The sequence below is a fragment of the Formica exsecta genome, unplaced genomic scaffold (assembly GCF_003651465.1).
Source record: "Formica exsecta isolate Colony F162 unplaced genomic scaffold, ASM365146v1 scaffold394, whole genome shotgun sequence".
NCBI lineage: Eukaryota > Metazoa > Arthropoda > Insecta > Hymenoptera > Formicidae > Formica > Formica exsecta.
Genome location: NW_021851177.1, coordinates 887,322 through 904,514, shown reverse-complemented (window position 1 = coordinate 904,514; position 17,193 = coordinate 887,322). Strand labels below are relative to the sequence as shown.

At 37.3% G+C, this 17,193-nt stretch overlaps 1 protein-coding gene, 1 long non-coding RNA gene and 1 pseudogene across 2 annotated transcripts in view; 2 read left to right on the top strand and 1 right to left on the bottom strand.

Moving 5' to 3' along the window:
- LOC115239761 overlaps positions 1-17,193 on the bottom strand; it is a 73,445-nt gene that overhangs the window by 19,674 nt on the left and 36,578 nt on the right. The gene's annotated exons all lie outside the window — the stretch shown is intronic.
- LOC115239759 (alpha-glucosidase-like) lies at positions 9,473-12,043 on the top strand. The gene is made up of 2 exons (XM_029814466.1): positions 9,473-10,728; positions 11,382-12,043. The coding sequence occupies exons 1-2, from the start codon at positions 9,488-9,490 to the stop codon at positions 11,854-11,856; spliced, it is 1,716 nt and encodes a 571-aa protein (XP_029670326.1). The 5' UTR covers positions 9,473-9,487; the 3' UTR covers positions 11,857-12,043.
- LOC115239760 lies at positions 13,111-14,331 on the top strand (annotated as a pseudogene).

Below are 17,193 nucleotides of genomic sequence, written 5' to 3'. Positions count from 1 at the left end.
ATATTAATATAAATAATATATCAATGATATAAGGTTAATTTTGTTATAATTTACGCTCTAAAAATCTCTCTATATTAATATAAAATAATAAATCAATATGTGATAGAGATAAATATTACTCTCTAATATTACAAATGTTCAAATTGCGAAATTTTCATTTTCGAAAACTTGTGAATAAAATTTTGATTGCAGCTATAATTGTTTAATCTGAGCGAATAGGCGCGTAATATCAGTGAGCGTTTGATAAAGAAGCTTAAGATCCGGCATTAATAACTGTGTGTATACGGAGATTATTCGATTTAGATAGTAACGGGTGTGCTGTTGTCAATAAAGAATACTTGGTAATAAAATAATAAATACCAGCCCCACTTTTACGGGACTAATTTATAGATTAACTCTAGTAATTTTAATTTAATTACAAACTTTTATATAAAAGTATAGCACTTTCCAAATCTAATTATAATTTTAAGCTCTCATTAATACGATAATATTTTATACACTCCAACAGTGTGTACAAGAACAATGGCATTATATCAAGATTTAGTAAATTGTCACAATAACGTAATACCGATCGTAATATAACGCAGAATTAATCACTAATCAGGTATTATACGCGTCTTTCGATAGGCATAAATTCGCGGCGGGATAACCGCGTAGCGTTTGAGAATTCATCATTATTCATTTTCGGATCAATAGAAATAATCCTCTTAAGGTTGGACGTAGAGGATCGGACACGTAATGATCTGATCGTATGCATATACCCTCGTGCGCTCGTGGAAACTCGTTTCCCGATGCCGATACGTACTTGAAAACGCCGATCGGTGCCGATCGGCAAAAGTAACGGCGCGCTGCACATATCCTTCCTCTCGCCAATCATCTCGGTTATTTGAATCACATCCGCGTAATTATCGGTGCATCCACGCGAGCGAGACCGGGAGGCAACGATCGATGATGACACAGATTGGGGAACGTTTCTGTCGGCGCATAAAGCGTATCGGTTCCGACCATCCGCGCCCGGTCCGCCGTTACGGGCAAACATTTTCGATACATCGATCATTGGTTTTTTCATCCAACCCCCACAACCGCCCCGCCACGTACAGTCGTCACGTACCCATCTCTCTGCGTGCGTGTGTATATGTAGCTAGACTGCGACCCGACTAAACCCGGCCTGTGCGTGCGTCACATGCCGTCGGTATCGCTAATTGCGCCACCCATTAAGGATCCTCCAATTTGCACAATGCACGCTCGTTACGATTAGCGGCGTGGCCGATTGTCGGCGTATATTTAAAGTGTCGTATATATACCGGCTCCCCGCCTATCTCTGTGTTTACGGAGCTTATTCCTTCTCCCTTGCGCGACGGTGGTCAATCGACGGACACGCGCCGATTAAATGCACTCGACTGCCGAATTCAATTTATCACGCTGTTTCGCGCTGCGACTAATGAATTATTTCTCTACGTCGGCGAACATGTGCTTGGAGAGACGCGAGATGATCATTCGTACCCTGTCAGATTTTTACGTCGTTTCTTTTTCTTTGAATTGCACGCCAGGATATCGAGATAAATTATATCTGGGATATTGAAATAACGATATAACATGTTTATTACAAGATTTAAGATTTAATATTTTATATCGATTTTTTAAATCGCAGTGTGTGTGCGCGTGTGTGTTAATCAGATAATTAATGCCTATAAATTTTTCACGATTCAAAGATAAATATATTTAATTGCGAATCGATTCGTTATCGTTTTTCTAAATTAAAATTATCAGTTTGGTTGATAAAATCACAAAATATTCTCGTTTTTATTACGCTAAAGCAACGTCACCGAATATTATTCAAGTATAACTTTTTAATTAAAAATCATGCACTCTCTAAAGATTATAAGAAAGTTCACGCGGATGGAAAAAAACAGGTCACTAACAAGTCTCAGCGATTGCGAGTTGCTATTGACGCATTTACCGAGTGCTAAAAGTGCGTGCAACGCGCTAAGTATGCTGGTAGAATTAGAACGACCTGCGTGTATTGCTGCCGTGCGTTTTAATTATGGTCGTCCAAGTTCGCTCGTCTCGCACGTTTTCGCGCTCGAGTACGGCAACACGCTATTTCGCTCGAGATTATTCCTCCTAATTATTTTAATTGCTTATGCTTATGGGACGCATGCTGAAGGCAAACCATAATCCGATGCGAAAGTGCGTTATGAGAGACATGATTATTTCTAAAATAGATATTCGAGGATATATCGATTGTTGTATTTCAATGTTTTACTCTTTGAATAGTAAACGCCTACATGGGGAGAAAGCGTTTACTTTAATAAATTAGTTATGTACCACTAAGGTTACTACTATTCCTTGGAGATCGCGGTAAATAGCGGTTTATCGATTCACGTAAACGCGAAAGCTTCCTTAGCCAATACAAACTTCAGTAAAGAAGGAACAAATTTATCGGTAGTAATATCGATCGCGAAGATGGTAGGTAGCCAATAAAATCCTCTACGTCTCGAGTATTCGCGGTAATAAAGATGCGCGTCGCGAATATAATAAAAAAGATAACATTCCTCTCTCCAATTGTATCGATGTAGGAAGTTGCCTTTTACTATCCCGTGTCTCGCCTTAAAAAACCAACGGTAATGCAAGAGAAATATTTTTCCTTTAGCTTTCCGGGCGCGTCCGACCGGGTATTTTATCGTCGGTACGTAGCTGCATCGCGCGGAATATCGCGTAAGGTACCGCCTCTCGAGAGCAGTTTATTCATCCCGTCAATCCTTATACGGCGACGCGACGCGCGTAATGAAATGCTCGGATTGATGTAATAACGCTTGCTTCTGGCGCGCATTCCGGAAATCGTCTCGTCTCGCTGAAAAGCGCGCGCGCGACTATTCTCTTCCCGCGAAATTCTCGGTTACCTGCATGCGCAGGATAAGCGAGTCGGTGTGAATGGATCGCGTGCGTGCCCGATTCCTCGGGGATCTGTGAAATATTTTTCGCCGGCGGCTCATAAATATCGCGCATCTCGCCCTCCCTTCTTCCATACGTCGTCGTTCGTCTTCCTGGGCCGAGTGCAAAGACATCGGAGTATCGGGACTTAAAACGCGATTTTTCGTCGCGATCGCCCGTCTCCACTCGATTTGTGGAGGGGATGAATCCTGGCGATCTTATCCACGGATCTGAAGCTCCCTTACGTATCATCGCGGTGGATGAAAGACACCTTCCCCGTTACCCCGGAGATATAAATACGCGGCTATTCAGGGTTCTATTCAGGGGGATGTATATATATATATGGGTGTTATCGGTGTTATTTCTCTCCGTTCATCGTTATCGGACAGGAGAAATCCATCGCCGAAGTGACCCTTCCTTGTGCGGTGTCGTTACCCCACCGTAACTACCGGGAGCGCAAAGCACGCGATAATCTAAAGCGCGCAACGCTAATGAGGATTAAAGTATCGTGTTCTGTGGATCGGTAACTTGAAGTAAACTTCATGAAACGTTGATGAAATTCTCATTATACTGATTAATCAAATATTTTCAATTATTTGGCAAAGTAAGCTGATAGTCGATCGAAATTTTATAGAGCATTTTCTCATTTACAATCGCCGATTAAATATTCATTCACAGAAATACGAAGAAAATTAGATATAAATCGGAATTCTATTACTATATAAAGTGGTGTAAAGTGTAACAAAAATAAAAGATTTGTGTAACAAAAAAAGCGAACAAAAACTTAAAAAATTCAACGCGAAATTAGAGAAAAAAAAATCATTTTTTAAATCGCTGTTTTTATAAAATTTTGTAAACAAGTAAATCAGGGATAATTAGTAAAATTTAATTAAGTTTAAATTTAATTAACTACTATTACAAGTAGTACAAATGAAATTATACTGGTTTATAATTATAATTTTTGTCTGTCTAAAAAATTTATTTGTTCTCCATATTCAGCTCATCTACCTGTTACTTTCGTAAATTTGCCGACAACAGAATGTCCCTCTACTTGAAAATATTCCGCGAACTTTCCTTTTGTCATTCTCTTCCTTTTCCCTCTAACTCCGCCACTTTATGCGCAATGAGTGTTATCTTAAAACTACAATTCGACGCGTATTACCTTAGTTTCGCGAAATCATTTTCCGTCCGTTCGCCGGAAGTTTCTTTGCAGCGCGACTCGGAGAGCCTTTCCGCGGCCTATCCCGTCTGTCGTCTCACCTCTCCATTTTCGCGCGAGTTTCCGGCTTTCCCTTTGCAGCGAGGCGACCGCGTGCAATAGTCGTGTAATGAGGTGCCAGACGGCGCTTCGCGGTGTCGTTTATATCGAGACTCGGCAAAGTTTCCGAAAGGAAGGTCGGTGACCGACCGAAGAGTCTTCCCGGATTTCACGGCCGGAAAGAGACGACGACCAGTCTACACTCTTTGTGTTCGTATAATTATAAAAAAAGAACAGGAACGAATGAAAGATCCTTTCCCCGCCCCCTTCCATCCTCCTCCCTTGCGAACTTGATCCGCGGCTTTGAATTACGGTCGCGGTGCATTTTTACCGAGATATCGTCCGTCTGCGCAAAGTTTTGAAGAGAGCTACGAAAGAGCTACGTATATATACACCTATATAGTTTTATACACAGTGGGAGCCGATCGCAAAGTCACGTTTGGCTTTATAGCGGACATGAGCGGAAATCAGAAATATCCCTTTTCAACTCTCAGTACTTCTTTTAACCCTTTGCGCTCAATGTTAGCTCTCTGTCGTAATATTGATGTGCATTACATTACGAAATTAAATTCGAATTCTTCAAGATACTTTTAAATTCGAAAGACAATAATAAAAAAATATGGTGGTGTATATTTTTATATGCTTTTTAATGTTTGTACAAAATATAAAATTAATAAATTAATTTTCAGTAAACAATATAAATAATCACAACCAAAAATATAAATAATGTGTTTATAATTTTTTTTTTGTATTAAAGCTGTTCATACACTCATTGTAAAAGCGTTTTAATATATGTATATATTTTTACAGTATATTTCAGTAATAACAATTTTTGTAATTGTATTATGCAATAAACTTCTTTGAAAAACGATAGTAATAATAATGTACGATTTTTCTTGTTAAATAAAAATATATTTGGTATATTTCACGGAATATTATATTATCTATTGATTAATTAATATGAAATTGTAATTCGCACATTTTACAAAAGATAATAATGTTAGCTTTGTTGTTTATTCTCGTTATCATTCAAAGGGAATGTGCATTTATTTAATTGAGTAACGCGACCGTAACACTTACATTGATAAATACCATATATTACCAAAATTCCACACGAATAAATTTGTATATTTTACAGATGTATATATTTTACGAAAATGATAGAATATGCGTTTAATTAATACAGTCAAATCTATCAAAAATAATGCAATTATTCTCGAATTTATTTTTTGAAAAGTCAGTGATGTAGAACGTGAAAGAGACGCGTGCGAAAATATTCTTTCAAGTTATGCTAAAATGTTCGAGTAGTTTCACTTCGAGTTTATTTAAAGTTAGACGGTGGAGTATTCTTCGGTGAAATCTAGATACGAAAGTTCACGCTGCAAATGGAAGGAATGTCATGAATTTTAGAAGAATGTGTCACATGTCGACGATTGTCTGAGAGACGCAACAGATGCCGTCTATCGTCAACGGAAACGAGACCGCTATGCTTCTAGATAAGATCTAAGAGTTTTTAATGATATCAAAAACATTTTTCGCTAGATATGATTCTATCAATTGATGCGTACGTATCTCGTTTCAAGAGTACAAGAGTTATTTGTTATCTGCAGTGCGCTGATATTTTACCCGCTTCTTTTTTCTCTTCTCGCACAAATTATTAAGTCATCGAATTATTATACGACGACTTCCGCGCTTCGGATTTTCAACAACTTCTAAAAACATTTCTTCGCAGAAGTTTACGAGATAAACTTGCCGATGTAGCCGGACGGAGCCCGTTGATCTCGGTCGAGTTGCGAGAAGGACCGTTGGAACTGACTTCTGGAGTAGCACACGCCGCAGCCACGAACGAGGGCTAATAACCTGGGAAGTTAATTACTACCGTAAACTGCGAGGAGGGTTGTTTGCTTACCCCATCGTGCCGTCGAGGGTAACTGACATAAGGTAGCTTCGTTAAGCCAAACTCCCGCTTATGTTCGTCGGTCCATCGAAGCGATCGGTATCGTGAAAAACTTACTCGCGGCGAAAATTGACTTAAAGCCATGTCACCGCGTCCGAAACCTACGCGAAAAATCAAGCACGCGTCCGGTAACACGAGCCCGCTTTAATTAGGTGATAGCAGCGCGTGACGGAAATTGGCTCTCGTCACGAGAGGACGTGATTGCGAGTGGGCAGCATTTTTGAGATCGGGGGAAATGATCGTGTTCTGATTTCCTCCTATTAATTCATATTTGACGCGTTTCATAATTTACATCATGAAACCTTAACTCTATTAATATATTTTTTTAATTCATACACTTTTAATACACACGTAGTGTGCCTTTATTTCTGGATTGTAATATGAACGAAAATTATGCACATTTTTCATGGAATGCATTAATATATTTATAAATTTGAAATATTTCGGATATTTTTCAATATGTCGTCGCGCAAAATACCTGTGCGCGTGTTAACACAGTTTTCATTAAAAATTTATTACATTGTGAAAAATAGATCCATTTGCAACATAAAATGATACTAAATAAATCTTATCAAAAAATAAGTTGAAGAATATTGATGTGACTTTACATTTCTATTTCTTTGTAACTTTAGTTGAAAATAACGTAATCTACCATCAAGTATGTAATAAGATTAATCGAATAAAACTAAAGTATATGCCAATATATCTTTTTAAGATATACCAGAATATGCTAGCGCGAACGTTAAATAATATCATGAGGGATAAAACAAAATTTGATAAAAGTCAGCGACAGTCAACAGTGGGAATAACGCCATTAATAAGAATGATGCATCATCTCAGCAAAATTGTCTTTATCGTCCGTCCGGATAATGAATGAATTAAGTTGGCTATAAGCCATGAAGAAAATTACCTGTATAAATAACACCCGGCGACAAAACTTTACAGCTGCGGTGAGCCGTATGAGAATTCTTGCTGACGGTAATATTTTCCGACCATCTCGCTGCATTCGTAACCGTAAATTATTCCGCAAAACGCAAAGCGTTTTTGTGGGCTATGTTCTTTAAAGTCTCTGTGCTTTTAATCCGCGGTCAATTTACACGTTGCCGCTTTATTTTTCCCATCCATATAACTCGTGCGATTTCTCTTCGTTTGTTTTAATGTTTTTATTCGGTCGCAATGTTATCCGATTTTTATGCGATTAGGATAAAGTATAGGTTTTCTGAAAACAGCTAGACGCGATTATGTAAAACTGCGTCTCTATTACTCGGATTTATCTCGTAGATAAGCTTATATTCTCCCTTCCCGCATTATTGACTCTACAAGAAAGTCTCTGTTTATGTAATGCAGAATAATGGTTGAGCGGATAAGATATTAATTTTTAGAACCGAGCATTTAGTAATCTCTTTTCTTAACTTCTTTTAAACAATGATGACTTTTCATCTTTCGTTTCACTGATTTCATTGATAGATAAAATTATATTTATGTTACGTCTAAAAGATAGATATGCATTTTTTTTTCATTGAGATCTAACACTAGCATTTTACTTCAAACGCGAACGTTGCGATAGAACATATCAAAGAATCGCAAAGCGCAAGCCGCTTTTCCGAAGTGAATGTTTCCAAGGAATCCGACAGAGAATAAGAGCAAAGGAGAGTAAAGATATAAAGGGCTGCTTCTATCAAGACTTTTTCCATTTATCAGACAATTTTCCAAAGAGACACGTAAAAAGGCAGATGGCAGATATATTCATAGCAAGAATTATTATGCAACTTTAGTCATAAGACCATTCGAGTTTCGTGCAACAATGTATGTCACATTCTATATAAAGAAAGCGAAACTTTCTATTTTGATGTACTTTCCGCGATATGAGAATGCGAAAAAACTGCATATTGTAAGACCGTCATAAATAATAATATCATTTTATGGATCGAGACCGCGATCGATTTATGTACGAAAAAGTATTGCTTCGCAACCTCTCGATTTATTTCTCTTTTTTTCTTTTCGCGGAAATTATTCTCTTGCCGATTGCATCGCTGGTATGATTTTTACCGCATCCTTTATATTATAACTTTTACTCGAAAAATGATGGCATTTTATTATATTACAGAACAAAGTTTACTTCAAAGGATATTGCCATTGAATTTTAGAGGTAGAAGCGCAATTTTCATACCGTTCTTGAATACTCAAACAAGCAGAGTAATGAAAAATGATCTTCGATGCGGAAAAAAAAAATTTGCAACGATACTCACGATATTTCGCGGTAATAGCAAATTTATTCTTGGTAGAAAGCTCGTCGCCCGTGCAAAGATTAAATTGACCCCCGCGACGGTGTCGTAAAAGAAAGTAAGAAATGCAAGGGGTGGCGAACCACCTGTATAATTAGGCATGGGACGCGATAGCAGTTACGAGACCAACACGCATAAACGCCTTGCACACGCGAGATGGTGCGGCTTCTGGATGTTCGCCATTTTTCAAACGGCTGTGAGGGTCGAAAAATCTTATCGCCTGCCGCAAGCCGACGTTATAACCGGCGCGCAGTGTTACGAGGTCGGCACTTTTCGCAGGAAACTGCAAATCTCTTCCTGTCTAAGAACGAGTTATAATAATGCATTTGGCTGTGTGCGGTCTCGCGAACTTCTAAAGTACCCAGCGAAATCGATTCTCGCGCATGTCGATGCACATGTCAGTGCGTTTTGCCGCAGGAATTTTGGTGAAATCTCGTTGCGTAGGATTATTTTGAAATCTGAAATGTGAAATTGTGTTATCAACGGCATATCACGAATCGTGCAGCATTTGTGAAATGTTTTATGGAAAATATGTTATCGATTATCTCTTCACCTACGTTCAAGCAACAATTACTTGAGCAAATGTTGTTTGTATCAACTTATCTTTGTTTTTAGATTAAACGTCATGGCAAGAAAATAATTTTACATATCTTGAATAACAGATAAACAAGTTGTTGAACATTTGTTTTTGATACAAATATATATAATAATTTCCGGTTTAAAAATGTATATACTTTTTAATTGTCGCTGACTTAGACTATGTAGCTGTAATAGCGTGATAATTATTGCAATTATCATGCTATTATATAATATAAAAACAAAGCATTATATGATATTACTTGATGTCATTTAACATTGAAATCATTGCAAAGAATTTGTCTCGTTATCAATTGATAAGATGAGATAAGACCAAATGCAACTACAAGCTTATCATAAATAAACGATAATAAAACAAGATATACAATGATATGACTGTTATAATCGTGATTAATTTTTTACAAGTTTCACGCGTATATAAACATGTAGAGTAGACTATCAAGACAAACGATCATCATGGTTCGTTCGTACATTTTCATTGCAGCGTTAATCGCTGTGACTGGCTCGATCTCGATCCAGAAACCGGGTAAAGATTGGTACAAGAACAGTCTGATATACCAAATTTATCCAAGAAGTTTCAAGGATAGTAATGGAGACGGCATAGGCGATTTGAACGGTATCACCAGTAAATTGGAACATATTGCGGATATCGGCGCCGATGCGTTATGGCTATCGCCGATTTACACCAGTCCGCAGGTAGATTTTGGCTACGACATTGCTAATTTTACCAATATTAACGAGGAATACGGTACCTTGGCCGACTTTGACAGACTTGTGGCGAAAGCAAAGTCCCTCGGACTGAAAGTACTCCTCGATTTCGTGCCGAATCACAGCTCTCACGAGCATCCATGGTTCAAAAATAGCGTGCTAGGGATCAAACCCTACGACGAGTATTATGTCTGGCGTGACGCGAAAATAGTAAACGGCACTAGACATCCGCCGAACAACTGGTTGAGCAACTTCCAAGGCTCTGCTTGGGAATGGAACAATGTACGGAAACAATATTATTTGCATCAGTTCGCCATCGGACAGCCGGATCTCAACTATCATAACGCCAAGTTGCAAGAAGAAATGAAGAACGTATTGAAGTTCTGGATGGATCGCGGCGTGGAAGGTTTTCGCATTGACGCCATCAACCACATGTACGAGGATGCCCGTTTCCTAGATGAGCCTCGATTAAACGTACCCGGATTACCGGACGATGATTACGACAGCTTGGACCATATTTATACAAAGAATCTTCTCGAAACTTATGAAGTTCTTAAATCTTGGAGACAGGTTTTGGACAATCATTCGCCGACTGCCGACACAAAGATGATCCTGACCGAGGCCTACGCGGATTTCAATCTCACCATATTGTATTATACATCGGGCTCGACTGTGCCTTTCAACTTCATGTTCATGATCGATCTAAACAACAAGTCCAGCGCGGCTGACTTTAAGCGCTTCATCGATCGTTGGATGAACAATATACCTAACAATCCGGCGTATGTCGCGAACTGGGTGGTGGGTAATCACGATAATCATCGCGCGGCTTCCAGATTCGGTGAAAAACGGGCTGATCAACTTTCCATACTGGCGACCGTTTTACCTGGCGTAAGCGTAATTTACAACGGCGACGAGATCGGCATGCTCGACAGGAATTTTACGTATGATGAAACCAAGGATCCCGCGGGATGCAACGTTGGACCCGACAGGTACTAATACGAGCGAAGATGCATCTGAATTCTGTTACATAATACATAGCAAATTTGAAATGGAATCCATAAATGTATCCTTCTATTTGCAATTCATATGTTTTGGATACCTTGTAAAATTATTTTGAATATGATAATATAATAGAAAATCAATTAATTAAATCAAAAATATTATTGCAAAGATTATTATTTAGAGTTCTTATCAATTTTTGTATGCATATATATTTAGATTTTTATTGAAATTTGAACAAATTAAGTTACTGATAGCTAATTTAATTAATTTAAATTAATTATCTTAGAATTTGGTCTTATTATTATTATTACCATTTATTATTGTCATTATTATCACAATTTATTATTGCGATGATGATCATGATTATTATTATTATTAATATTATTATTAAATTGACTCTTCTATTTAAAACGTGTGTATTGAAATATGTATGTATTATCAATTTTGATAATTATCAATAATAATATAATTTAGGATCTTTTAACAAATTTCATTTATGTTTCTAAAAAATATATATCATATATATCATATATAGTTTAATATAAATTTTTATTTTAAACTATATTTGTTAAATTTAAAAAATAACCTTTTATAAAAGCATTAAATAATTTAATTGATTTCAACATTATCACATTTTTAGGTATCATCTGAAGTCGCGAGATCCGGAAAGAACGCCTTTCCAATGGGATAACAGCATCAGCGCCGGTTTCTCCACTAGCAATCAGACATGGCTTCCCGTGAACAGCAATTACAGAACTCTCAATTTGGCGGCGCAGAAAACCGCGACCGTATCTCACTACAAAGTATTCAAGTCCCTAGCGCAATTGAAAAAGAAGCCCGTCATTGAGCAAGGCTCTCTGGAGAGCGTGTTGGTAACCGAGAAAATTCTAGGATTCGTACGACGATATAACGGATCCATCGTAGCAGTAATGGTTAACTTTGCCGACACACCGGTCACCGTCGACGCCAGGACTTGGATGAATATCCCAGAGCAGTTGATCGTCTATGCGTCCAGCGTGCACTCCCAGCTAGTTGCAGGATCGCGCGTTGACACAACTAACATTACCGTGCCCGGCTCGGCCTCCGTCGTGCTCACCACAGCAGATTTGGTTTAGCAAATATCCCTGCTTATCTCATACTCATGGATAACTCTCTAGTAAAGCGAAGTTTCGGTTATATATGTGTGTAAATGTATACACAAGTCACTTTCTTGACAAGCAAATTGTCTTGTATTAATCTAAGAGAATAGATATTTGAAATAAATTTTATCTCTTACTTCTTTGAGATATCATTGCGCTACTAGCTATTTTTATTTATAATTATTAATTATTGTGACATTACCTAAAATCAATAATGAGCTAATTCATCTATGTATATACAAAATATGTATTTTTAGGCCACAAAATATATTTGATCGAAACTGAAGTAGAAATAATTCTTTAATTGTGTAATCTAATATAAGATATAAATTTTTACGTGTTAAAGCAAAATTATTATATTTTTTAGTTCTTGGTTTCTATTTAATTTTGATAATTATTGTTATTTCAGTATAAGTTTATTCTTTGATTTCTACTTTTGTTTAATATAGTACATTTTTCATCAGTTTCTTCAGTTTCCCAATTTTCGATGCTGTAATCTATACTTTTTAATCATTACTGTGTGAAACTGCAAAAATGGTGATAACGCAAAAATGTTTTTATATAATCGCGATAATTATCACCAATAATATTTCAAGATAATATGAAAACAGTAATATATGAACAATAATGTATATGTAATATCTCAATAACGTCATTTTGAAAAAAATTAATTAAATTTGTCGTTATCAATCAAAGCATTTCCTGCAATTTAGATATAACGAGCTTAACACTTGATCAATCGATATACGATCAGCTTATCAATTAAAATTCGCTAATTATACCGGCGATATCGACAAACACTATGATATCTTGGCTAATTTCGACAAGCTCGTGGCAAAAGCGAAGGGCTGAAGTAATCCTTGATTTCGTGCCGAATCACAACTCTTACGAGCACGAATGATTCAAGAAGAGTATCCAACACATCAAGCCTTATGACGAGTATTATATTTGGCGTGACGTGAAAATAGCAAATGGCATTAGAAAGCCATCGAATAACTAGTCGAGTGTTGTTCAAGGCTCTGCTTGAGAATGGAAGGAGGCACGGAAACAATATTACCTGCATCAATTCAACATTCCTCAAGTGGATCTCAATTACCGTAGTGCCGCATTGCAGCAAGAAATGAAGAACGCACTGAATTTCTGCTTGAATTGCGGCGTGGATGGTTTTCGATTATATCGATGCCGTTCAATTTTATCTTCAATTTTGGTTTAAACAATAAGTCAAGCACCGCTGACTTTAAGCGCCTCATTGATCGTGGATGAACAATTTGCCTGATAACCCGTCGTATGTCGCGAACTGGGTGATGGGTAATCACGATAATCATCGCGCGGCTTCCAGATTCAGTGAGAAACGGGTAGATCAACTTTCCATGCTGACGACCATTTTACCCGACGTAAACGTGATTTACAATGGCGACGAGATTGGTATGCTCGATAGGAATTTTACATATGAGGAAACCAAGGATTCTATCGGATGCATTGCTGGACCCAACAGGTATCACAAATAGAGATGAATCCGAATAGAATTGTTACATAACACAACAGAGATAAATTCGAATAGAATCGTTCCATAACACAAATTTAAAATATAATTCATAAACGCACTATTTTACTCGCAAGTCGTATATGTTTTATTTTTCGTATGATCATTATATCAGATCAAAAATATTTCGTGTTATAAAAATTACATAAGCGTGAAAGTTATTACTAAACTTTTCTTTTTTTATTTTGTGTGGAAAATTATTCAGATAATTAATTCAAATTTTTTATTAAAAAATATTAAATATGTGTCAAATTAATAATCTAATTTATAATATGTGTGTTATTTATTTTAATAATAAAGAGAAATATATTGTGTTTTATTTATATCAATAATAATGAGAAATATTAATGAAGAGTTGATTAACAAATTTAAAAAAAAATATGATACTTTGTTTCTAAAAAAATATAATATTTTTCATATAAATCTTTAAAAATTTATTATTTATATCTGATATATAATTTTTTGCCAATATTAAATTATTTAATTGATTTTGACTTTATCGCGTTTTCAAATATCATTTAAAATCGCGAGATCCAGGAAGAACGCTGTTTCAATGGGACAATAGTACCTGCGCGGCTTCTCCACTAACAATCAGACATGGCTTCCGGTGAACAGCAATTACGAGACTCTGAATTTACCGGCAGAGAATCACGGCCGTGTCCCATTACAAAGTATTTAAATCGTTGTCACGATTGAAAAGAAAGCCCGTTATTGAGCAAGGTTCTCTGCAAACCGTGTCGGTCACCGAGGGACATGCTCGGAATTATACGACATGGCGCATCCGTCGTTGCTCTCATGATTAACTTCGCTGACACGTCGGTCATCGCCGATGCTAGGACTTGGATGAATATTCCAGAGCAGTTGATCGTTTATGCGTCCAGCGTGCACTCCAAGCTGTTGGCAGAATCGCGAATTTGCACGACTCGCATCACTATGCCCGGTTCGGCCTTGGTTGTGCTCACTAGCAGATTTGGCTTAGTGAATTCCTGTTTATACACATAGATTACTCATGGATGAATCTCTTGTAAAGCAAAGTTTTAGATGCATATGTGTATATAGACGTATAACCTTGTTTTACGAAAGAGTTATCTATGAGTACCCTAGGCAGGAACTCAATCAATTTGTATTGATAATATAACAACAATATTTAAAAAGATTAAGTATATATTAATTCATACAAAAAATGAGTATAATAATAATTAATTATTCTCTCCTTTTGTTTATGATTTGCGAAATAATAATATATGCAATTGGATAGCATGTTTCGTGATAGCGTGTGATGTTGTGATGACTGCAATAGTAACGTGAAATTGAGCTTTCCATAAATATTAATCTTTGATAAACATTAATCATACTTTAATCACTCCGATGTGCATTATAACTTGTGAGTGTTTTGTTGTTTATATCTACACGAATAAACCAGTAATTTTTAACACGCCGATTTTATTATTCGTTATATTGGAAAATCTCTCTGTAAAATCCCAATACAAATTCTCGTTTTGCTGTTCGACAAATTTAACAAGACAAGCAAAATTTGGACATCTGTATGATTTACGATTTCATTTAAAGCGGCTTAACGAAATAACACACTGGATATTACAAAAAAAAATTAAAATGTGCAATAGGCACCAGGAAATAATTAAAAAACCTTTGTCAATATATCTTCCAAATCAACTTTCGAGATAAATCCATGTGTGAATCAAGATGTTCTCATTAATCAATATTATTAACATGTTGTGATAAAATTCCTACTTTGTATTTTTTTTAGCTATATATAAAATATTTATGTGACACACACACAAAAGCATAAAAAATTTTCAATGTACTTGACCAACAGGAGCGTTTACTCTGAAACTTATATATATTTTTCACTGTACTAGACCGGAAATGGAAGAGGGAAGTATGCAAAAGAGAATAGATAGATCTACTGTAAGAAAGCCGATAGTTTCGATCGCGGTAGCTAAGATCCCCTGAGAGGCGGGTTTATAAGCACGTCTTCGGCTGCGCGCACATGAGTAGAGTTGGGAAAATTCTCGAGTTTTCATGCCGACAGCCGGCACTATGCACCGGCGCGCAGCACCAATCACGCTGAGTGCACATTCTTCAACCTCCTCTGTCTCGCGGTACTCTCTCCGCCGTTCTCTCGTCCCCGAGACAGCCAGAAGAGATGCACCACTCTCGCACTACGGCGGTTTTCGTTTGTATATCGCGCATGTATATCATGTGCGTGTGTCGCGATTCGCGACGGAGCGGCTTGTATTTTCAACTGTGCAAGCACCATTTTTCTTCCGACGTTCTTTCCATCCGGTTCGCGCGACCGCATATTCGGTGCCGTGAACCTCGGCGGCTGCCGCATCTTATTTGCCGACTGCTAACTCACAAACTCTTAATTAATTTGCTGCCCCCTCCCCTCCCCCCCCCCCTGAGCTCTACTCGTTCGTTCTTTCCGACGTTCTTTCCATCCGGTTCGCGCGACCGCATATTCGGTGCCGTGAACCTCGGCGGCTGCCGCATCTTATTTGCCCACTCCTAACTCACAAACTCTTAATTAATTTGCTGCCCCCCCCCCCCCCCCCCCCCCTGAGCTCTACTCGTTCGTTCTTTTCTATGCGTTCTTCTTGTTCCTCTTCTCTCTGTCATTTTTACCTTTGTACAGATAATGGACGTCCTAGCATGAATTGGTACGCGATACCAAGCAGTCGTGAAGAATTGCGTTTATTCCTACCTCTTTCTCTGTATATACGCACGCGCTCTTTGATATTTAAGAGTATTCGAAAAATGTAAATGAAAAATGTTTGCTTGCACGTTGTGCGTATTGCAGTACAAAGCAACTGCTAGCTAGGTGCCTCGCAGACGCGGAAAATTGTTTCGCATTTCGCTTAATAATGTAACAAGACGTACATACAACGCAATCCGCAACGTTAAAAATCAGCTTTTTTTGCAAACATACCTGTAAGACCTTTTTCAAGAGCAACAAAGGGACTAACAAACGGTAAATAAAGCAATTATTAAAAATTCTTTAAACAAAAAAAAAAGTGTAAGCATAAAACAATCAGATAGAAATGTGTAGAAAAGATACAAGAGTTTATATCGATATAAAAAAATTTGAGAGTAATAATATTAAATTATATTAACACACACACACACACACATATTTCGAATATATTATGGGAAAGATTATAATTTCATAATAATGTTATTTTGCGATGTGGACAACTATTAATATTGCGCTATCCATGACTGGTTTGCGTATAGCGTCGATTTACAACACGAGCTATAGAGCCGAGCATAAAATAATCTCTGTCCGAGCATTAGCCCGCCTTTCCCTCCCTCCCCTTTTTACGTGCATGTACCGCGACTACGCTTACTGAATAGGCGCCATATACTAAGTGGATTTTATGCACGCCCTGAATCCAATTATCCTGAATAATTTATCGCCGAATCGTAGACGTTAATGACATCAGACTGAATTAGGCAAGCTTTTCATAATGGTCCTATAAAAATAGCGGCGCATATGGCCCGTTCACCTTTTACCCCGTTAATGAATCATCACTGTCAGTAGCGTAAATGGAGCTGATAATAATTACATTGTCCCGAATCATTGATCGGTCGCTAAAATGAGGCTCTGTTTTACGTTGACATATTAATTAGCTTTACCATGAAATAATAATATGTTAAATCCGATGAAGAGGGGCTAACAGTTCTTCCGTTCGCGTATAATGCTGCTGAATTATTAATTGTATATAGAAGCGGAAAGAAGAGCGCGAGGA